The sequence below is a fragment of the Stigmatopora argus genome, chromosome 16 (assembly GCF_051989625.1).
Source record: "Stigmatopora argus isolate UIUO_Sarg chromosome 16, RoL_Sarg_1.0, whole genome shotgun sequence".
NCBI lineage: Eukaryota > Metazoa > Chordata > Actinopteri > Syngnathiformes > Syngnathidae > Stigmatopora > Stigmatopora argus.
The window spans coordinates 7,898,117-7,922,875 of record NC_135402.1 but is presented as its reverse complement, the minus strand read 5'-3'; the positions used below and the strand labels follow the sequence as shown (position 1 = coordinate 7,922,875).

The 24,759-nt window shown below is 38.0% G+C and overlaps 1 protein-coding gene across 2 annotated transcripts in view; it reads left to right on the top strand.

The window, feature by feature from the left end:
• pappaa (pregnancy-associated plasma protein A, pappalysin 1a) overlaps positions 1–24,759 on the top strand; it is an 83,817-nt gene that overhangs the window by 46,811 nt on the left and 12,247 nt on the right. Inside the window, exons 11-19 of one of the 2 annotated variants that reach the window (XM_077623256.1) lie at positions 3,556–3,660; positions 4,880–5,015; positions 5,140–5,353; positions 7,626–7,800; positions 19,697–19,880; positions 20,504–20,705; positions 20,867–21,071; positions 22,370–22,517; positions 23,598–23,713. In XM_077623256.1, coding sequence (XP_077479382.1) covers positions 3,556–3,660; positions 4,880–5,015; positions 5,140–5,353; positions 7,626–7,800; positions 19,697–19,880; positions 20,504–20,705; positions 20,867–21,071; positions 22,370–22,517; positions 23,598–23,713 — 1,485 coding nt within the window. Of the gene's footprint in view, positions 1–3,555; positions 3,661–4,879; positions 5,016–5,139; positions 5,354–7,625; positions 7,801–19,696; positions 19,881–20,503; positions 20,706–20,866; positions 21,102–22,369; positions 22,518–23,597; positions 23,714–24,759 lie in introns of both variants that reach the window. The other variant, XM_077623255.1, reaches the window with a different exon arrangement.

Sequence of the window (24,759 nt, the reverse complement as noted above, 5' to 3'; positions counted from 1 at the left end):
TTTTCACTGATTGATGTAATGACAGGAGTAAAGTTATTGAAACTTTTATGGTGGTTAGAGAGAAAAAAAAAGTTCCACGCACTAGTGAGTCACGATGGTTTGTTGAGACGCTTTAAAAACTGTTGACACAATTAAGACAGTTGAAAGTGGCGTTGTGTCGCCAGAAGTGAGGCATTCGTAGTAAAATGACCAATAAAATGTATACTGACATTTGGCTGACTGTTTCATTCATCGTTCCATTCGTAGCGCGCTGACTTCAACACTGCTGGCATAAGATCGATTTGCACTCAATGCTCCATTCACCATAACACTGCGACTGACTGGCGACAAGTCCAGGGTGTAGTCCTGGGGCTATGGCCATAAAGACTTGGAGGTTAGGGTTCAAGACGGGATCTCTTGGGCTGTGTGTGTCAATTATTTTCATGTAGCAAAGAAACATTGAGCATACAGGAACAGGAAGATTAAAAACTACCTATAGCATGAAACACCGAAAACCTATCAACCACCCATAAATTGGAAACATAACTGCAAAAAATGGGGAAAAAAACTGGAGTAACACAACAAATATGGACATTTTTGTGTTTTTGTTGTTGTTGTTTTTTTCTTTTACTACAAAACTAAAATGTACTAAAACTATGTATAAAAGCTAAGTTAAAAAATGTTACTGGAACAATTATTTTAGGAAATCATGGAATATGAAACAGCATTTTCAATTTTTCATGACCAAGACATTTCGAGAAGACATTGTGACCCGATAATTTCTGACCCATTGACACATCTATGAGTAAAATCATGAGAAAATAACTGGACTTGCATGATGAGAGTCATACAAATATACGGACATTGTGTATTGTAGTAAACTGCTAGGGCAATAAATAACTTTTCTTACCAGATTAAATCATCTAAAAGTGCTGTCTCTTTCCCTTGTATCACGCAACCTTGACGCTGTAAATATTCTGTGTACCGTCTTTAGTCAACTACTCCTGCTGTGATATTATAACTCTTTTAATCAAGCAATCAATTGAAAGGTCTGCTAGCAGGCGGTTGTTCCGAATATCAAGACAGGTAGGCAAATATATGCATCCTCATTGCAAAATGTCCCATCTTTTATAAACGCTTCACCTAAGAGTTTCAATGGGAATGATTTTAACCGAATGACGAAAAAAATTAAATCTGACTTATCAAAATTGTCAGTTATCAATAGTTGTCATCAATAGATTTCTGTTGTATTATTGGGAGTAAGAACACAAATCTGTACTCAAGCAATCCCATCATGCACGTGCATGGATTTTAAACCTGAGAAGCTTAATTTGATACAGTTGTGTTAAAGCTAAATGTCGGATTCTTCAAACGCTGCAGGGAAACATTCCTAAGACTCCTTTGAGGCACGATCAGTTAATAATAAAGGCCAAAAATTTGTCTCGTAGGAAAGTAAAAACAAATGTTTGTTGAAGAACGCGTCGAAAGGAGGGCTACAGAACCCCACAGACGTTTATAGACGTCCCATTATAAGAGGTTGAGTAATAAACCACATGGAAACAATTGTTAATATTCCAAGGCTACTTCAGCCAATTTAGCATCTGTAAAAGCCAACGTCTGAAAGACCGGACAAACATCTGCTCAGTAATGTAGCTATTATTGACAAATTTGAAGTAGGTTCTCACTAAAATCTCATTGCCCTGAGTGTTTCACTCGGCAGAATCGAAATGAGGAAAAAAGGGGAAAATACATGAATTGAATGAAAAACAGCTGCCTGTAGCGCCATCGTAGTCAAACTGTATCGGTACTGACCTGTCAGCCCACCTCTGGAGGCTTAAATAACTGTCAAAGACATTTGTAACTGTATCTTTGTACGATTTGGTATTGCATTTACTGCCAAGACTGGCACAAAAAGAGTACATGGTAGAGGTACATGCACTATTTCAGGGGCATCCAACAGGTTGCCCGGGGGCCAGATCAGCGCCAGAAAAAAAGTAAATCACATACATTGAGCAGTTTAAAAAATAAAATAAAAATCAGAGCATGAATACTTTAGTGAACCACTTAAATAGTAAACACAGCTGACTCTTTTTGTACAAATCAGCATGCTACTTTCCATTCCCTTGAAAAGGAGAAACTGGTTTGTTCTGTCCGGATTTCAGGATTTCACCCATGGACACGAGTTGTGTGCTTTGGGTTGGTATTGGTACAGCCTAGGACTATCGGGCCCCAAGTCATGCATAACGGTTTAGTTGTAATTGCTACTCTGTCTCTGGTTCGAATTACTCAATTTAAGGGTGTTTTACGCTCAACTTTTGCCCTCTTCTCAGCAATTATCTAAGAACAAACGAACCGCTTGGTTGCATCACAGTGCTGTGGGACTCTACCCACAACAGGACAATTGCATTCTCATAGAAATTGTCATTTCTGCTGCATCAGCAGCAAGCACACGGGCCCTGTCAACAAATATAGAGGACAGATACATAGGCAGATAGGTGGTGGGGCAAGTTTTTCCATAGCGGCAGAATCTTACAGTAGCCTCCTTAGCAAAAATCTCCGGTTACAGGTATCTTATTTCACTAACTCAGTAACTGTACGTCCTTGAGTACCTGGCCTCCAATCACCTTTGTATGCCTGGGTTCGTTTTACTCGTATTTTTTTCTTTGTTTTACTGCTTTTCTAGTTTCTCAACAATGTTTCAGATTGATCAAACACTCATAGCAATTACTGGCATTCAAAATGTGTGGTAACGCTCTACCCTTCTAGACAAAGTCTTTGGGATCACTACTGGGGGTGCTTTATAGTGGCAACCAAGGCTACGTTTAATCTTAAGTAAAAAACGCAAAAGTGCTTTGGTGCTGTTGGCCATCAGATGCAAATTTAGATACAAATTATGTCAATGGTTTGTGCCAGTTTGTCCTGTAAAAAGTTTTGTTTGTGCTGCTAGCGTCTTTGAAATATTCACAATTATTTTATTGGTTAATCCCATTTTGATCTAAACCGGCTAAACATCGTTTTGCTATAAAAGGAAAATCCACTTGTGCTTCAACAGTTTTGTTGATATTCTGCTTTTGATTTGTTGTGATAGCGTCACTGAGCCCCCGCACCTCCAACTACGGTGGAACGGAACTGCAATAGTGCCGTTTATATTTCCATTTGTGTTGCAATGGTTTTGTAGATATTCTGCTTTTAATTTGTAGTGATGATGTCACGCAGCCCTGCCCATCTACGGTGAAACGGAATCGCAATAGTGTTCTTCGTTTGTGCTATGTTTGCACTGGTTTGTTCTGTAAAAATTTCCGTTTGTGCTGCAACAGTTATGTAGAGATTCTGCTTTTAATTTGTAGCGACTATGTCACACAAACCCATGTTTTCACCCGTTAAAGAACCGTAAACATCTCAAGTACGATAGAGGCCAAAATGAAAATTTTACCAGAACAAACATTTGACACCATTATTATCCAAATCTGATTTGGGCAACTTCTCGAAGGCAATGACTAGGACTGACTTTTGCTACTTGTCAAGATAGAAGTACATCATTCTTTTTTGTAACCTCTTGTCCTTTCCTTTCCTTAGACATGTCAGTCCAAGGTGTTTGACCTATCCGACGGGGTTTCACAATATGCCTGGTTTCCATGTCACGAGGCCCGCAAAAACCCCTGGGGAATCTACTGGCTCAAGGTAAAACTCAACTCTGTCAGTCTAATGTAGTGCTGCTGGGATGTTGACATGTTAGCATTAAACACGGCGCAATGCAAGTCAATGAATTGTCAGTTTTGATCAGTATTACATGTTCGCCCTTGATGGTCCATCACATTTGAAACCAGGACCCATATTGTGCAATATTACATCATTTCCTCATTAAGGTGGCTGTTTTCCTTAAAGAACATGAACGTAAAGCCTCAGACATACTGTATGTCCCAGTTTTATGACACTGTTCTTGAAACATTAACTTAAAGCAGTTGGCTAAGAATCGTGAGAAAATATATATAATTAATTGTGGCTACATAAGGGAGCCCCATGCATTTATGGTGCAATATAAGAGAAATGGATATGCCTTTTGAGGAAAAACACTTAAGTCATTCACTGCCAGCTCTCCCAGTTAACCCTTAGATACAAAAGTGACTGGATGGGCCACTCTTCCTTAAGTCGGTCAAAAATGACCCAAACGTTTTCTATAGAATGCTAGGGCAACTTTGAATTTTCATTATTTGTGGTTTTAAGGATAACAGAGACAACATCAGAAGTGTATTTTGTTCTTAGCAGGTCTTGATCCTTTATATCAGGCCCATCTATAGTTTGACCTACAAGTGTTTTGCCGCTCGGCAGCTCAACCGTGAAAAATCGAAAGTAGCGAAAAACACAACTCTCAAATTTTAAAACAATGCGAAATCACCAAAAATGTGTTGTTTCAAAACTATAAAAAAAATCCAAATGCATGAAAAAAAAAAACAGTTGATAAAAATCAAAGATCCGAACCATAGAAAATACACGGAATACAGAAATTTGGTGTATTATTACTTAAAACTACAACTTTTTTAGCTGTATACAAAAGTTATAAAAAGCTAAACCAAGTAAATGGAACGATGTGAATCACACTTTATCAGGAATTTCTGTAATGTGAAACATTAACAATTTTTCATTATGAAGATATTTCAAGATAACGTAACCAGTTCATTTATGACGTACTTACACATCTGTTGCCATTTACTGTGCTAGATATCTAATCCATTTGAGATGGGAAAGTTGACATAGAAATGAGCCAATGTAGCCCTCCCAGATGTGTTAAAAAAATAGTGTTAGACTAAGTGAAATCCGCCATGATTGGATGTTTATCATTGTCAATGGAGTTGAAATAGGTTATCTCATTTGAAATCCCATCTCACCTTCCCTTATCCAGGCCCACTTCTCTCATCCAATGGTGGCAGCTGCAGTGATCATACACCTGGCGGCTGACGGGACGGGTTACATCGACCAAACTCAGTGTAACATCACCGTACAGCTGGTGGACACCAAAGATGGAATCCATAGTCTCGGCAAGAACTCTTTCTTTCCTTTTATTTTTATTATTCTTCGAAAAATGTCCAATCGTAAAAAGTGTATCTATTGTCCGAAATATATCTGGATTTGGTCTTGAATGGTCTCGGTCCTTCTTCGCAGGCGAGTGGCGACTGAGCTGCCGAACAAACCCGTTGGTGATTCCAGTCAGCCATGACTTGTCGGTGGCTTTCTATCACACGACGGCCATTCTGGTCACGTTCGCGTCCCGTTTGGTGGCCATCTCCGGTGTCGGCCTACGTTCCTTCCAGTCCTTCGACCCCATCACTATCAGCGGTTGCCAGAGCAATGAGATCTATAACCCCACTGGTCAAAGGTGAGTGAGCAAAATTTGGCAACCTATCATTCGCCAGCAATTTACGGTGTGTGGTAAAATCGATTCAATATTGTTTATATTATGGCCATCGTTTTACCATAAAAAGTGTTTATGCTACTGTTTTCACGATTCTTAAATCCTACATTTGGAGTTGATATTTAAAAAAAAAATCATTTTGGGGGTGATGGAGCCTATCTCAGCCAACAACAAACAGTAGGGAGTGTACACCCTGAATTGGTTGCTAACCAATCGCAGGACATATTGATAATATTTGATACTGTAAATATTAATAAAATAGTTAGAATATATACTTGATACATGTACAAAAATAGCGAGCAGTAGTGCATAATTTTTTCATTTTTATGTTACCAAAAGTATTTCTTTAATTTTATACTAAAATTTTGAACAATGTATTTTATTTAATATTATTTTCAACTATTTTCCAATGCTTTGTAAAGGGTGTTAAATTAGTTTATCACGAGTAGAGGTCCAATCCATTTGAAAGTAGGTGTCTATCGCTGTCAATGACAGCCAATGAGTTTATTCAGTGTAAAAGTCAATTATAATGAGCTCAGTTCTCCTTTTAATGTAACGTAATTTTGGGGCATTTGAAAAAACAACATGATAGCGCCATTTTCTCTGCCAAGTTCTCCCCTTTTTGGGTGCCTCCAACGTCAGTGCTGTGGCCTCTCTCACGCAAATTTCCTGGAACAGTCCAAAAAAAAATCCCCAATCCTGCGCCCCCTCTTCCCCAACCTCCTCCACCTCCCTTCACCCCCACCCCCCAGGTCTGAGTTGTTAACAACAGCAAAAGCTATTAAACATCACTTTGTGCACACCGTTCTCATGTTGAGTTGCTCCGTGCCAGTCTGTTAATTATCGTGTTATACGATGCACTTTTCATTGGGGAAAGCAGAAAGGCAGGCTTAATACATGGTGCTTAAATTCAAATTTATGACAAAAGGATTCCAAATAATACCTATAATACATTGTATGGCCTTTTATTGAATTTGGACAGCATTTGAATACAGTTTTGTATTTTTACATTTCATTTTACAATATTCGTTATAGTATACAAACTTTAGTTTATATCTGTTAAAATGTGTTATTTCTGATACAGGAGAGACTAAAAGACAACTAGAAAATGCAATTTCTGTAGAATGAGTTCAGTTTTGGACACTTGCTTCTCATTGGTCACTTCCAATAGATTTGAGTCCTATATATTCATGTTCCTTTTTTTCCAATTGGAAATCAATGGGATAATTGGAAATATGTAAATAGGGATGTTGATATTAAGCTTTTTTTCATTTTGATATCCTGAATAGGTTTGATAGGCAAATAATGTGAATTGGATGAAAAATTCAGGACGAGATACATTTTGAATTTTTAAATGTTTTTACCATTGGAAATGAATCAGGATACGATTGGCTGATGCGATTGGCTGGCAACCAATTTAGTACACCCCTCGTCTGCTGCTCATATTTGGCTGGGTTAGGCTCAAGCACCCCCTGTGACCCTTGTGAGGATAAGCGGTATGGAAAATGAATGAATAGGGCTTTATTGTAAAAAATAAGAAGTGTTTTTTCTGCAACTGTAAAAGTCAGCGAGTGAAATCAAGACAATCAAAATATCGTACTCAGATATTCAGGCTTGACACTTTTAGATACTTTTAACAACACTACTGCTGACACACTCCGATTTCGCTTTTAAAGCACTACATGTTACCTTACTGTGCTTATTTTTTATTATTGTTTTAAATGTTCATGTCATTAATGAAGGTTAAATTCTCACACGGGATGGAATCATCAAGGGTGGGCAGGTATATGGTACATACTTAGGCAGCCCATAATTCAGTGGAAAGGCCACTTAAACCAGAAAGATTACGACTACAAGAAAGGCTGTAAAACACAAATGGGCCAAGAGATAAAAGTACGGATTCAATTTCTGCCCTCCGACTTGCGCGCGTGCTCCGTCCGTGGCGTGTACAGGGATTCCTTGAACATTAAACGCCAACGTATTCCGCGGAACTTGTCACTTTTCATTCACACATCACTTCACATTCCATCTTCTGCTGCCCTCCCCCACATTTTTCAGACCAAGTATGGCTATCTTCTGTCTCCATGTGGTTTATCGATCTGATATGTAAAGCAGTCATTGACAGATGAATGTAGCCACTGACATTTTGCAGTGTTATTTTCCCACTTAAATGTGCCTCGATTACAAATGTCACTTTCCTCTTTGGTTTCCTTTTCATCTCCCGCCACCTTCACAGTTGCGTACATTATTCGTGCGAAGCCATCGACTGCCAAGAGCCCTTGATCCGCAATGCAGAGCTCAAGTGCAGCAACGCCGGCCACCACTTCTACAACGGCGACCGCTGCACCATCTCCTGCAACTCGGGATACGTGCTGCAGATCCACCGGGATGATGACATCATCAAGAGCCAGGTGAAGCAAACATAACAGACGTGTATTGAACGCTTTCAGTGCTGTGAATATGTACCAATCTATCACTGGGAGATTTGAAGTGGAAGAATTTGAATTTAAATCGAAACACAAAATAGGAAAATCCCCCAAAAACATCAAAACCATTAAAAATGGAAATAACCTTAAAAAACAAAATGTAAAAAAAAACTGAAAAAAGGGCATAATACAGGAAAATTGCAACAACAACAACAAAACTAAAGGGAAAAATGCAAGAGCTGTGAAAAAATAACGGCTTCAAAAATGCAGGAAAATGCAACAAAAACAAGAAACACAAACAAATTTAAAAAAAATATGCTTTTTATTTTTACAGTTTGCCCTCTCCTCATATTTAGTGATTTTATATTTTAACTCCAATGATGGATGCCCATTCCAAAAATCGTAATTAAAACTCTTTAAATGACATTTGAGCAAAAACATCATTTCATTATATTATTATCCATTAATTAAAATTATATTATTATTATCTGTATGCCACTGACCCATTAAAACTGGGCCCTTTGGCAGCATATGAACTTTAAAAACATATTTTGTGTCACTTCCTTATGATTGAGGGAAATTCCATTTCATTTTTGGAGAATGTTCCTTCACTGCCGACCTTCCCAGGTGAAATATATTGGATATCCAGTCATGACAAACTCATTTTAGTTCATCAGAGAAGGATCAAAAGTGACACATGATTGTACATTTATCATAATCAACGCCACTGAAAGAGTCAAATGACTTTGTAGTATCCACAATCCAGAACACACCTTACTGTCTTCCCCATCTCTTGCCGTCCTACCCCACTACTTTCTCCACACATCCCTGCTTCCGTCCGTCTGAAAAAGCACAATTTATCACTAAATGAATTGGCATTGATGAATAGCCCCAAAGTGCGCCGTCAATCAAAAGCTAATGCAATTAGCAGCGCGCTCGGACTCAATGGGGAGCTATCGTGTTTGGGGATGTGCGCGGGAATGTAAATGTGCCGTTGCGCTCCGCTCGTGTAATTATTCCCATGTGGCGCTTTATGCACATGTACAGTGCAGACCAGGTCATTGCGCAAAGGACATATTGGGGACGGCTATTAAGGATACAATCCTCACTAAAGTCTGGCAAAGTCTTCTCACTTTCTCACTAATTATGATATGCATGCGGCTGCACACAAAAGCTACGGTGGATAGTTTGTTCTCTTATTGGATTTCTTGGAAGATTCATTTCAGTGTATGGTAGGTAGTATATAGTGGATGTAGTATATGTACTATGAATGCAGTCAGAATGAGAAAATGTGTTTGTATTGGACTGTTTTTGTCCTTTAGATATCGCCAACTAAAAAATTTAGTCAGTAGTGACCTTCCATTGTCAGCTATTAAAACAATTAGAAAGAAAATCTGTTCTATTGATTTAAAAAAATAATAATAATTGTCCTCTTGGACTATTTTTGTCCTTTTTCAGTCTCCCAAAAGACAAATAGACAGATAGTGACCTTCTATTGCGAGCAATTCAAATGAGAAAGTCTTCCAATGAGTTTTAAATCATATTTTTGTCAATTGTGGATTATTTTTTTGTCCTTCACCAAATAGATGTGAAAATTTGAGCTATGGTCAGTGGTTGCCTTCCATTGCCAGCTATAGCAGCAATTTAAAAATTGTTTTCCTTGAATTTTAGTATTTTTGGACTAGTAGATAATGGCAATTCCATTGCAAGTTACAACAGCAATTACAATGAAACTGTGTTTCCATTGATTTTTTTTTTTAAACACATTTTAATCCAACATTAGTAATGTTTGGACGCTCCATGACGAGACAAACTCAATGATATACTAATTACAAATGTACCTTTCAATGGAATATGAAGGCAATATCCAACATCCGTGCAATTTATACTCTCTTCTGAGCATTTCTATTAGCCTTTTCAGCATCTTGAAGCCAATCCAAAAGCTTTACGGTTTGGTGTCAACTCTCCTGTTTATTTACTTGTCAAGTGCATGTATCTCCATCTGTGTGTATCTTGTTTATGCAGGGCATTGAGTGCAATTTCCCGTATGCGTGTCGGTTCGTACATGCGAGTGCCTTTTATGTGCTGGCGTGGGAGCAAATCTCTGCACTTTAACAGTAGCCTCACTGTGTGTGTGTGGAAAGATGGAGCAAGCCAGGAGGGGGAGGGAGGATGGAGGGGAGGGGAGGAGAGGAGAGGAGAGGAGAAGAGAAGAGAGGAGAGGAGGGGGAGTAGACACTATGCGATGATGTCATAGTCCCAGCGGAGTGGAAGCCACACAAAGTGACTGTCTAAGGTGATGGCGCAGCGTTCCCGGCGAGGGACCCGATGGGTTGGGGGTGCTCACGTGTGCTGAGAGAAGGCGCCTCGGCTCCTTGGTATTGCACTTTGTCTACCTGGATGATGTCATCCCCTTCGCACTGGGGACTGTGGTACTGGCAGGTGACAAAATAAGTGCAGAGGCGAGCAGATGCTCTCCTCCAGTCATTTGTAAGCGTTCACATTGGCACGCATATCCCAATACGCCCTCGTGTGTGTGTGCTATGTAAAACATTAGACGCCACTGATGGCGATAGATGTTCGATCTGTTGGAAGGAATGGATGGGATGTTTACCATTGATGAACTCGTTTCAATTCATGGAAATGAAAGAATGAACAGGGAAATACGTTAATTTATATGCCATATGTATGCATGTATGTTATGCATATACTGTACACATGGATCGAGCTTGGCACAGTATGGCTGCCATTGATGGAAACAGACGGCAGGTCCATTTAAACTTGGAGGCGCTGAATACTTTTAAATACATTATCCCACAGAATTCAGTTACTCACAATATTATCGTCAAAACCACAGGTGTCAAATTGGTGGCCCAGGGGCCAAATCTGGCCCGCCGCATCATTTCGTGCGGCCCGAGAAAGTAAATCATGAGTGCCGACTTTCTGTTTTAGGATCAAATTAAAATGAAGAGTATAGATGCATATTAAATTTCCTGATTTCCCCCCTTTTAAATCAATAATTGTAATTTTTTAATAATTTTTTCTGTGTTTTTAGTTCAAAAATTATTTTGTAAAATCTAAAAATATATATAAAAAAAAGCTAAAACAAACATTGTTTTAGATCTATACAAAACTGAATATTCAGGGCTTTTAATCAATTTATTTTAAAAAATCTAAATATTATATCTAAAATGGTCCGGCCCACATGAAATCGAGTTGACGTTAATGCAGCCCGCGAACCAACCCGAGTCTGACACCCTTGGTCAAAATGATGTGAATCGGCGTTTTAAATATGTATCATTATTCTTGCCTTAAATTGTTTGATTTTGCAAGGTGCATTTTGTCCAGAGAATGGAACATAATTTTCACTAGCTATATTTTAGGATTCCATATGCCAGGTTAGTAGCATCAATCAGGTTCAAGATGTCTATATCTCCACTTAATAATAAGCAAATCTTCCCTGCTACCCGTACTTAACGCATGTGATATATTCGAAAATAGCAATTCGTACATTCACGCCAAACACAGACAACTCAATTTGCTCCAGTATTAATTGATTAGTCATGACACTAACTTAAAATGTAGCAGTCTTAAAATTCTAAACCACTGGTCATAATAATTTGGGGATAATTTGATATCGATACATTTCAGCAGTACATATCTATATGAGACAGTGCTGCTTCTGTTTGCACTGTATGGTTTTAGGTAGCAGCACTACTTGAAGTATTGAACATTTGTGGCAGGTCAGTTCAATGTCAATTCAAAGAATAAAGTGGAGAGAAAGTTATTATAATCGTATAAAGGTAGCTACACTACAATGCAATTGTATAAAATATTTTTTATATCCATCATGAAATGAATTTGCCCATTAATATGATACATTGTTTCCATATCACACAATATGCCACAGCTCTGAGCAGCGTTTTATATGCAATGCATGTTAAAAAAAACAACAAAATAGCTATTGATTATTCAATTACCGCTTACTCACGGATATTCACATATTCAAAAGTCCCACCCAGAGTCACTCTAGGGCCACTTAAATGGTTTGGATCATTTTAGTGCCGATCTGTGTCCCTCTCGACTAACCAACCTGGCTACGAATGTTATTTAAGTACGCAGACAGACAATCAAGTGCCAAAAAACATCGGCATAAATTTCCAAAATGATTTTTAAATGAGTCTTGTCCTGTCACTCGGGGCGTCTAAATCACTCTGCTCAGCTCACATGTCACCGATAATAGAGCTGATGCGGCAAAGTCATTGTGCTGACAGAATGATGTTTGTAATTACTCTATAGAATCCAGCAGGGTTGAATGAGGGCAGGATGTGGGTTTTCTATGAGTGAGACAGCAGCGCACATGTGTCGAAACACCGGACAAACAACACAAACATGATGGAGATTTAAGGCAAACACTGGGAACACCCATTTTTACATCCCGATGTGAAAGGCAGAGTGAGTCATGAGCAATCATTCCGTTGAAGAGTCAAAGGAAGTTCAGCAACATTCAAAAACAAAATAGATCAGAAAATGACATTTCTGGTGAAATTGCACGGGGGATGCTCCCATGGGTCACTTCCTGTAGATTTTTCTTGGTCACTTTCTATTCATTTCAGGGTATTTTTGAGTCACTTCTTGTTAACGTAATGGAACTGAAAGATGAGCATTTACAGTCAGGCTTCCCAGTTTAAATGGATTTGATGTCTTGTTGCCAATGACAGGCAATACGTTTATTTAGGGTCACTTCCTGGTAAATTTTAGGGTACTCACAGGTACACGTATTAATTTTGGGGCAATCTGGAGTCACTTTTGTGCATTTTGGATCATTTGCTCTTAATTGTGGGGAATTTAGTGGTGAATTTCTTGACCCTTTGTATAAATTCCTTTTAATTTTTGGGGCAAATCGATCATGTTTTTTGTCAAACATAATGACCACACTGAACAATGTGGTGAGTATTTTTTTCCAGTATTGATAGTGTTGAAATTTTATGGTACTTACAGCTCACTTCCTATTGACTGATTTTGGGATGATCTGGGTTTACTTTGCATGCAATCTTTTTTTTTTTTACCATTTTCTTTTGCTTTTTACGGCATTTCAAGGTCATTTCCTGTAAATTTTGGGTGGCTCTGTTAAATTTGGGAAATTTAAAGGATGGTTTTTTTGGTCCAAAAAATGATCAATAATGACCACAATGAAGAAACATTCGATTTAACTCTAAATGGCCAAACCTATTATGTTTGATACAATAATTTTGAGCAATGTGATATTATTTTCCCTGATAAAACTGACATTTACATAATTTTGTTTCAAAGGACCATTAAAGTGTCAGCATTTCAAGAATTTTCATTTGGTGTGAATAGTTAAGTGCTTTTATTACATTTAATTATTGCTTTGGGCTTTGTTGTATCAAGGTTAATATTGAGTAGGGAGGTTTTTTGTTGTTGTTGGTGTTGAATACAATGGGAGACTATGAGTTAACAAGGAAGTGACCTGAAAATGCCCCAAAAGTAGTAGGAAGTGGCAGAAAAATCCACAGGAAGTGATCCATGGCCGAGCAAAGCATCCCCACATAAATTCTCTCAAAATTGCATTTTCTAGTATTTAAAAGCAAACCATATGGTTTCTCATGGATTGCGGTTGCCTTGTTTTTCAAGTTGAAAAGTTCAATGGGCAGAGCTGTCTTATCTCTTTCCATTTTCCAGTTGTTTCTCTGACACTAAAAAGAATCCAGGGGCACCTTTTTCTCGGAAATAATTCAATCGTTGATCTTTTTTCCCCCCTATCCTTTACATTTGTAGAAATGTCGTGGCTGTCTGTTTTCTATTTGCATGTCTTTCAAGTGGTCACACAGTGGAACACAGAGTACAGGCATTCGCAAATCCTCATATATAGGCATTGGAAAGTGTCCGGCTAGCCGAATTACAGCCGTTGTGCATGCGATCGAGTCAGCCAGACTACGTATTAGATGTGTGACCAGAAGACCCTCTTAAGTCTCATTAAGTCGGTGGCGCATGGTGTCTACGTGTGACCTGTAAATGTGTGTGGCCGCTATAGGCTCCCTTTAGTCAAAAAGCCAGTGGAATGTCCCATAGGCCAATAAATCCAAAATAAATGTAAGAACGCTTAGCAGTCCCATTGACACTTTGCACATTTTAGTGTAAGGATATTTAACCAGGTCGTCTTTTGAAAATGTTTTTACTTGGGAGTAGGAACGCTATGAGCCAGTCAATATATCTTTTTAAATGTTAAAACTGATTTTCTAGCTCTTTTGTGCTGAATTTACACCACAAAGTCTCCTTAAGCCTTTATATAGGGCACTCATTGAACTCATTGGCTGGCAGTGACAGACAGCGATGGACGTCCAGTCCATTTTGGCTGGAAGAGAGGTCGCTCTATTAAAAAGGATTGGGTGTCTAGCGCCATCAAATGCAGTGAAATATGAATATTCAATTTGATGTCTATTGTTGACAATGGTAGGCAATGAGTTAAGAAAAAAGTGTTCTGTTATTTATCTTTAAAATGAAGATAATTATTTAAATTGAAAAAATATTATTTATTGACAGTGTTAGTCCTTTTCCTTTTTTTATTTCACATAAAAAGGGATTTTTTTATTTGTTAATTACGCTATTTTATTAAATATTGATCAACTTTAAAATGTTACTAGGGGCCATAATCAGATTGAACTGGTCGCCGTAATTGTATTCATGAAAAAAGTATATGTAAAATTTATGACTATTTTTTCTTATTTTTTGTTTTTCTATTTATCAGACAGTCAGTCACTTAGCATATTAAGGGATCATTTAAAAATGATAATTTAATAATATTGTTATTAAAATTTTTGAAATGTACCAAAAAAGCTGAAACATTCTGATTGTTTTTTTTGTTAAGATCTGCAAACATGCAATTGCAGTAACCCAGTCTGCTAAAATTGAATGCATGGATTGGTTTTTCCATGTCTCATTTATTCAGATGCCCCTTAATGCTAATCCCCCTAACCCTATGTATTTTAGGTGGCAATAGGCGGATTTAGTGATAAACGTTAGCTTTCTGGCTTCATGTCTGGCAAGCTCTGGTCTTTGACCTTTCATTTTGTTGGGCCAAAAATGATCGCCTGTCCTTCTTGCATTTAAATGGAGATTCGGCGCACGGATGTATTGATTTGGTGAAATCATTTACTCCATATGTATTTCAATACAGTTTAAAATTTGAACGTAATCATAGTACCACTGTGACACACAAAGGGTTCTCGCTTTAGTTTTTAGTGCTAAATGCTATTTCATAAATCTCCAAAACAGCTGTCTCTAATGTGTTTGTGGATTTCATTAGCCAAAAAAGGTTATGATGTGCTTAAATCCTTCAATGAATCTGGTTCCTTTTCTCATTCATTAGGTTACAATGAGAGCTTATGTTGTTGCCAGAATCCAAATCCTTATTAGGTTTTGTCACTCAAAAACTCTCTGATGTTACTGTTTTTTTCTGCACACAAATCTTTTTTTTCCTTAACAGCGGTCGGCTCGACATGAAGTCAGCCTCAGCCAAAACACCAGCGGGAGTCCCTTTTATTGTTCAATACGAGGTTCAAGTCTACGCGTGTCCAAATTTACGCTGAAAATGTGTTTCCTTTGCTGTTTTAGTGCGTCAAATCATCAAAATAACGAACGGAATAATCACATATGGCTGTTTCCATTAAACTAGCGGTGTTAAACTAGCGGCCTGGGGGCTAGATACAGCCCACCGCATCATTTTCTGTTGTTGGTTAGAGTCAGCATCAAATTCCTGTTTTTCACTAAAATAAGATTTGTGTCAAATGAATAGACTAGTTCTGTTCATTTTTTTTTACAGTTTATTCAATATGGCACTATAATGACATCATCGGTTTCGAGGAATATAAAGAAATGAAGTGCTTGAGGCCATGTTGGTAGGGGTCTTGAGAGGTCTTTTCATGATTCTGCCATGAAGAATTTACCATCTAGTATTTGTCCAATTCATTTGTAATGGGAGTGTGGCAGCGAAGGAATGTCCACTTCAAATGGATTGGACATTTAGATCTTTATAACAGTGACTTGCATTCAAGGAAGTATGTACTCCTTAAGGATAAAAAAAATGGCTGGGGGTCAAAAAACATCAAGTATCAGTAGAGCACAGGTGTCAAAGTGGCGGCCCGGGGGCCAAATCTGGCCCGTCACATCATTTTGTGCGGCCCGAGAAAGTAAATCATGAGTGCCGACTTTCTGTTTTAGGATCAAATTTAAACGATTATGGATGATGCACATTACATTTACTGATTTTCCCCTTTTAAAAATCAATCATTGCAATTATTTCAATGCAATTTTTTTCATTTGTGAACAAACAAGGTAAAACAACATGGTCTACACATCAATCAAAGCCAACAATGGCCCTGAGCAGTTTCACTGAGCGGACGTGTGAGTGTATAAGAGTTTGTATGTACATGAGTTGTCCCCTTAAGAAGGGACGTCAGTCAGGGTCTTAACAAGTTCTCCAACAAAACACAATAAAAGTCCGGGAAATTTGGAGCTTTTCTTTAGCCTAATAATTAATAGGGCATTAAGTATGACAAAATAATACTTTGCAGTTTGTATTTAGGGAATTTGAGCAACAGTTTTAAATGGTAATTATCAATAACCTTCCAGGCGACCAAAAGTCCGGCGACCAAAAGTCCGGCAACCAAACGGCCGAGTACCGTAATAGGTAGTTCATAAAAGCAAATATGTCTGCGCTTTGAAAAAAAACACGTAAACAAACATTCAAATAAGGACAATATATGAATAAAGTCATTTTGAAGTACTAAATACCCTGCTGAAGATATTAATGGAATACAAGTGCAGTATAGGCGGCCGCCATGCTTTTCCCATGTGCTCATGTGTTTTTGCGCCACTTTAGAAAAAGGCTCTGGCTTGAATGAAAACGCAGTCGTTCCTTGCGTCTAATAGGCTGCCTGGCTCGAATTAGACGGAGTGGCCAAAGGTTGTTAAAGTGGCTACTGGAGGAGCGCTAGTCAGCTGTAAAGTTTTTAAAGGAGGGAAACTTCCCACAAATTGACACGCATAGGGTCGCTTGCTCGCAGCGTTAGGTGTCCTCTAACTGCCTACCGCAGTCGTTTGACGGCGCAACATTGTCATTGGACGACTTTGAAGAACCTTGCATGCATATTCTTCATAAATACATTACCTCTCGGGAGATAAATGAGCGCGTTTACGGCAGCCGCGCTCACATGGGACGCACGTGTTGCGTCTTGAGCGCCCAATCTCGCCGGGAGTTTATTTATTTGGCGCGAACCTGATACTGTTATGCGGCGTGACGCGGTGTCATATGCTGGGATCCAGATGAAAGCGTCAAATTAATGACTGCAAAGAAATGAGGGGTTCGCGTTGCAAATGAAACGTGTGCTAAATTGCGTGACGTTTACTTTTGGATTCTCTCTAAAGCAGAGCGTTGGGGGGGGAAAGCGAGAAATTTATGTTAAAAACACAGGTTTTCATTTATTTAGTCTGAGCCGACGCGGGATGTCAAAATGATCAAACTTTCCCAGCTTTGTTGCGAGATTCATTTGGCGTGGCTGTAAATTTTAGCATTCCCATTGTGTAACATGCTGCTTGTTAATAGAAGAGGATGAAAACACTTGAGGTTTGGAAGACGCTCCGAATTTTGCTCTCATCCCTGCGAATAGAATACCACAAGCAGGCTAATTTACAGGAATCATAGCTATTTGAAAGAGGCAAATCGGTCAGGGATCGGATGTTTCAATGGAGACATTTTTACATTTTGAAATAATAATGTTTACTCCTCCCTCATATTTAGACAGTTGGCATTTTTTTACTTTACGTGCCTTTGCCGATTATAGAAAACTAAATGCGTGGCTCTCCAAAACCCAATTAAGAGTCTTTCAATGAGTTTATCACTAGACATCCAATCTGTTAGTTTAAAGATCATGCTTCTCTTTTTGAGCCTTTTAATAGTCAATATTATCTTGGATTTTCAATTGAATATTTGTTTATATCTTGAACTCTTGTCTTTTTAATAAAAATACAGTAAATATATTTCATGTTTGACATATTTTAAGAAATGGATAATTTTTGTTTACATTGAAAAAACAAGTAGAAAACAGGAAATATTTTGTTTAATTTATTTTTAATATTTTTAAAACTACAAACAAACTGAAAAAAACTAAATATTACTCTTGTTTGTATTTATTTTGTTTTAAATCTCTATACATCTGCATATAATCATCGTTTGAATTACAACATAAAGCATGAAGTCGACACATGATTTACTTTTGTGGGCCAGATCTGGCCCCAGGGCCATATCTTTGACACCCGTGATTTATCCCACGATGGTACAAAAGTTTACAAAAATTTAAACTTTAAAACAAAGCTTGTGCTAACTGATTTGAAGTAAAAAGCTTCATACAGGTTAATGTTCAAACAGCATTTACTATTCGGTTTTTCCAAGCTTTCAGTGCCAAATAGCTCTAAAATGACAATTTTACTTCTTTACATCTATTTTTGTGGGGAGAGTCCCAGACAAGTCAGAATTATATTTATTAATATCTTTCCAGCAGCTGTCAATTAATAAATCATGCAGCTAAAATGAAGTCATTACCTTGGTCTAGCAAATATTTTTAGCATGTGTCACTGTAAAATATAATGTTTCTGTATTTTTCCTCAAGCAAACAAAAGTGATTGCCTCTGTTTAAAAAAAAAAAGAAAAAAATTGGATAGAGATGGAGGCACAGGAATTTAAATAATCTCGTGGTATTTCTGTTGCAAAACATCCCGTGCGTGTTTTCCCAGAAATTGACACATTGCCACCCAAGTTTCCCCTGCATTGTGTTAAGTTTGAAGGGTATCAACTGTTTAAGTCAGTCCAATCTCTGATTGGCACTCACAATGTTTATGAAGTTGTAATGTAATTTAAAATATGTGCTGCTTTTTATTTGTCTACAGCAAGGGTGTCAAACTCGGGTTGGTTCGCGGGCCACATTAACGTCAACTTGATTTCATGCGGGCCGGACAATTTTAGATATGATATTTAGATTTTTTAAAAATAAATTGATTAAAAGAACTGCATTAGAAGCCCTGAATATTAAGTTTTTTATAGATCTAAGACAATGTTTATTTTAGCTTTTTTTATATATATTTTTAGATTTTATAAAATGATTTTTGAACTAAAAACACAGAAAAAAATGATTAAAAAATTACAATTATTGATTTAAAAGGGGGAAAATCAGGAAATTTAATATACATCTATACTCTTCATTTTAATTTGATCCTAAAACAGAAAGTCGGCACTCATGATTTACTTTCCCGGGCCACATAAAATTATGCGGCGGGCCAGATTTGGCCACTTTGACTCATGTGGTCTACAGTTTGGTCAAACTCATTCCTGCCAAGCAATATGCACATTAACTGCTAGACGTCCAATCCATTTGACTGGGAGAGGCTTTGAATGTCTGTTCAAGTGAATTTGACGTCCATCCGTGTCACTTATTAAGATAAAAAAAACATTTGATTGTTGTGCCATTGGGGGATTTCAGGTATTGCAGCAGTATAAGCAAACAATTAGAAGTATTTAATCTAATATATATATATATATATATATATATATATATATATATATATATATATATATATATATATATATATATATATATATATATATATATATATATATATATATATATATATATATATATATATATATATATATATATATATATATATTGAAAAATAAGTATGTACAACTGAAGTTCAATGGATGGCAGATCCAAGGGAATATTTTGTTCCACTTTCTAGTGAAATTTTAATCTGCAATTAGTTTCTAGCCCCCTTTTAAATAATCATAATCTGTGCTCCTTTTCAGTCCCATTCGTTGGTGACAATTACCTGCACGAACGGCAAGTGGAACAAACAGGTGTCATGTGAGCCTGTCGACTGCGGTCTGCCTGACAAATACCACGTCCACCCGGCCCATTTCAACTTCCCCGAGGGCACCACCTATGGCAAGAAGAGCACTTTCCAATGCCGTGAACCCGCCCAGCTTGTAGGTGAGTTACCCCGCCTTGCTCGTGAACGTATACGTTTTAATTACCGGCCCGCCCCTTAAAATATCTTAGATGAAGTTTGACGAACGGGAAATATATGAGGAAATTTAAGCAAGATTGAGCAAAGCTAAGTGTAATCTATTGCTTTCCTCTTGGGAGTGTCAGACAAGCAACAGATGAGAGGCCTTTGTCCTCTCTTACATTGTTTACGTATTTAAATTTTCATGCACATTAGGATCTTGCTAAGTTGTGCATTTTTTATGGTAGCGATGGAAGAGATACAGAGCAAGATGACGTTAGTCAGTCTCTGTCAAGCGTACACCACTCATGGAACGCCCCGCCCAGTGCTCGTAGAGGTCTTTACACGAGGGAGATGCGGCGAGAAAATCATAAGCAGCCTCTCGTGTCTCGTATGCTCGTATCTCAAAATGTGTCTCTTATCTCAAGGTAAATATTTGCTCGGAATTTTACTCGTATCTTAAATTCCTCGTATGTTGGGGCACTTGTATGTCAAGGTATTGCTATATTTCTGCAAATATATAACAAAAACACATTTGGTCCTTCGATCCGCACATTTTTCCATTTTTTTTGTTTTTTTTGTTTTTTTGCTGTGATCTCTTCATCAGGTACAAACAATACTCTGACTTGTCTAGAAGACGGTCTATGGTCCTTTCCAGAGGCTCTCTGTGAGCTTCGGTGCCCCGCTCCTCCGCCTGTGCCCAACGCTGTACTGCAAACCAAACGCTGCAACGATACAGGCCTCAAAGTGGGAACACTGTGCAAGTACAAGTGCAGGCCAGGCTACCATGTGACTAACAAACCTAAGAGGTAAAAATCGAAGTCGTTCTTGATGAACTCATTTCCATTGATTGTGATAGAAAAGCTAGAATTGCTCTACACATTAGCTACATTTTCGATGAAAACACTGAAAAAGTACATTTTCTGTTCAATAAAAAACTCAATTTTCTGATATAACTGTATTTTTTTAGGCGCGCATTTAAGCGTCAATGCACTGAGGATGGCAGTTGGCTGGAGGGGGCGTGTGAACCGGTGACCTGTGAGCCCCCGCCTCCCATCTTCCACGGTTCCTACCACTGTACCGACGGCTTCCGCTTCGATAGCATTTGCCGACTGAACTGCTCCGACCTGGCCGGTAATAGCGCTAATGCCGTCAATGGAGGCTACGCCCACACGGTGAGGCTGCTGCACGCTCCATGCAAGCAGGTCTGTCCATCTCTTTCCTCTCTTTGTCTTCATAACCTTGCTTTTCTTTTATCCAATTCTCCTATACGTCAATCGTAGATCAACCAAAGTCATGACCTTCATTACAAACTCCTCTCCTCTTTGACTGTCTGACTGTTCTTTGAAGGCTTTTGTTAAAAACGAATATTGAAGAGCTCTCTATACAGATGAATACTAAATGCGTGAAAATTGAATATACACAAAGGAATATATATCACAAATATGTGGTATTAGTGCCCACGTCAGGCGTCAGCTCTTGTTTTGTTGGCCTTTTGCCCTTCTTCACCTCCTCAGGCCACACTTCTGACCTCTAGAGGTTATCTGGACCGTAGAGTTCCTTAAGAAAAAAAAAACTGTTTTTACATATAGCATACACCACTGGTGTCAAAGTGGCGGCCCGGGGGCCAAATCTGGCGCGCCGCATGATTTTGTGTGGCCCGAGAAAGTAAATCATGAGTGCCGACTTTCTGTCCTAGGATCAAATTAAAATGATAGATATAGATGTATATTATATTTCATTATTTTCCCCCTTTTAGATCAATAACTGCAATTTTTTAATCTTTTTTCTGTGTTTTTAGTTCAAAAATCATTTTGTAAAATATATAAAAAAGCTAAAATAAACATTGTTTTAGATCTATAAAAAACTGAATATTCAGCGCTTTTAATCCAGTTCTTTTAATCCATTTATAAAAAAAAAATCTAAATATATCTAAAATGGTCCGGCCCACATAAAATCGAGTTGAGTTAATGCGGCCCGCGAACCAACCCAAGTCTGACACCCTTGGCATACAATAACGTTAGCATATTAGTTGAACTCATTTAAATCCAAAGAAGGACGATTGGACACCACATACACTGCCATAAATCACAATTTCACTAAGAATGTGTGTAGTAAAATAACATTTAAAGAAAGATAAAATCCTTAAAAGTATCATTTCAGTAATATAAATGTCTATCTGTGTATGTGTATATATATTTTTCTTGTTATAAACATGCTGACTCCTATTGCAAACCTTAGTTTGGTGATATTCTATTCAGAAGGCTATTGATTTCCACAACAGCCCTGCTTGCTATGGAATTCTGAAATGTATACAGCTCTTAATCGTCTCTGACTCTCATGACTAGGATGCCTGATAAAAGTTGGATTGTATTTCCCCCATTTTGCAACAAGATGCTGGCACACTGTTCTTACATAATGTCATTGCCCTGACAGTCGGCTGAGCGTGTTGATGTATGCCTTGTTTTCGTAGGGAGTGGGATCCAACGCGATCCGCTGCAGGAAGGACGGCAACTGGACGGGGTCCTTCCGCCTTTGCCCCTCCAGCAAAGGGCAGTGTTCTTTACCTCAAAACCTACATCCTGACCTTCAGTACTCATGTAGGCACGGACATGGCATAGGTGGGTTTTAAGATTGGGCGCTACAGCCTCGGAATTATATCATGATAAAATTGCTGTAAAATTTCTGCTTCAAATGAACGTCATTTTTTTCCACCAATCAGCCAATAACAAGTTTAGTGTCTGCATCCAGGTTGCTGGAGCTAGGTAATATGTAGGCTACTTAAATGTGCTATGCAATGGTGAAAAAAATGAAAATGACAGCGATGCCATTTTACTTCTAGAAAACAAACTCAACGCTCAAATGTGCCTTTTTTTTACAATTTCATTGTTGTTCCACCCTTAGATGTTTCTACGATTCTGGTTGTGACATCACAACCAGTATTTTGATATTGGTTGGAGTACCATTTTTGACCACCAATTTATATATGGCTCCTTTACACAACTACACGGCAAGGAAATCGAGTGTGATGGATGTTTGACACCGCCTAAAATGGAAACAAAAAAAATGGCCAAATTGCGTTTAGTGACTTCAAAAGTCATAACAGTTTAAAATGCGTGCTTCCGTTTTTCTGGTTTATTATCTAAAAGCAAGGAATACCAATAAAAATCGAAGAAAGCTATTTGAAAGACATTACAGAGAATATGTAACAAACAGTGTTCTATAAAAAATAGCTGTGTCAGTAGCTATCAATGTAACAAATCGAATCAGATGTGACTCATTTCTCTTAGAATAGGAGAAAGCAACTTTTGAAACCATCACCAGTGTTACATTAGCATAAACTGTTGTAAGTTTTTATTGTTTCACAGCGTACATAACACAAAAAACAAAAACAAAGAGCCACAAAGAAATGTAAGGATACCACGACTGTAGTTAGGCTGAACAATGACAGCTGTGTAATTGATGCAGTGACAGAATTTCAAAGTTTCAACAGATTTCCTGTCAATAATGGCGGTAAACCAAGTCAGGAGCTCGGTCTCCGCAAAGCAACACTTTGAAATGTATATGTATCTGTTCAATCGATGCTTCACCACATCAAAAAAAAGAGAAAACACATGTATCTTTCAACACATTATGGTTTTATTTATTTATTTTTTAAATACAAGAGTATTGCATTGATTTGGATTTGTTGTCACGTGCAGGCGAGGAGTGTGATCTGACCTGCAGAAAGAGCAACAACGACGTGGTGATCCTCCCTGGCAACATGACTGTGGAGGGTGTACTTGAGGACCATTGGAGGAACCCACACAAGGTCAAGGTACGTTGGACGACTTAGTCCGCTTCGCTGTTGTGACAGACGCACTTGACAAAGGCCTGCGATCCACAACTCTCCTTTGAGGAATTTCCAGTGTGCTTTTGACATCCTCGCGCCGTCCGTCACTATGTACTCAGCTTTTATCTTCCAAATGTTTTGGTCCGAAACGTGGCAACCCCTCAGACATTTTTCGGAACATGGTGTTACCCTCTAACATATTCCTAATAGCGATCGAGTGGACTGGTATTTTTAGACCGCCCAGACAAGTCAAACCTACGCAAATGTTGAATCAGTTTATCCGGTGTTATTCTCAGAATGGAATACATTGCTCCTTAAGAGTTTGTAGGGGATGCATTGAACTCATTGGCTGACATTGACTGAGCAAAATAGCCAATTCAATTTGAGTGGGAGGGATCAATGAACAAAGATGGGTCGAAATTTTGATTTAAAACAAAAATGAAAGCAGTAACTATTGTTATTGTCTTGGTAATAAATCTAATTGAGATGTTTGTAAGAAAACATTATTTCTCGATGGGGAAAAAAGGAAAAAAATACAATGCTATACTTGCATAAGTAGTTGTATAACATCACAGTCGCATCTTTTCTAAAATAAATTACTAAAAATATGCACATTCAGTATTTCTCCAGACAGTTGAATTGAATTGAATTGAATGCTTTTATTGTCTTTATACAAGTATAGTATTGAGATTTAAAGCTTTCACCACAAATAACAACAACAACCCTACAGACAAAAAATAATCAATAAATAAGTCTAAAAATAGGTAGTCAACATAAGTAGTCACAACATAAGTAGTAGGGGTAAGGTTTAAATTTAGGTTAGGATTGCATGGATTGGGTTTAGGTTTATGGGTCAAGGTCAGCATTAGTTTAAGTGATCATTTATCTTTATTTTTTTGCGATTGTCCATTAGAGTCTGTTGTTAGAACTGAAAGGTTGGGCTTCAGATTAGTAGTTATGGTATTCAGAGTTGAAGTTGGACAGTTACAGACAGTTTAGGCCCATTCTGGCTGTTAGATTTAGGGTTAGGC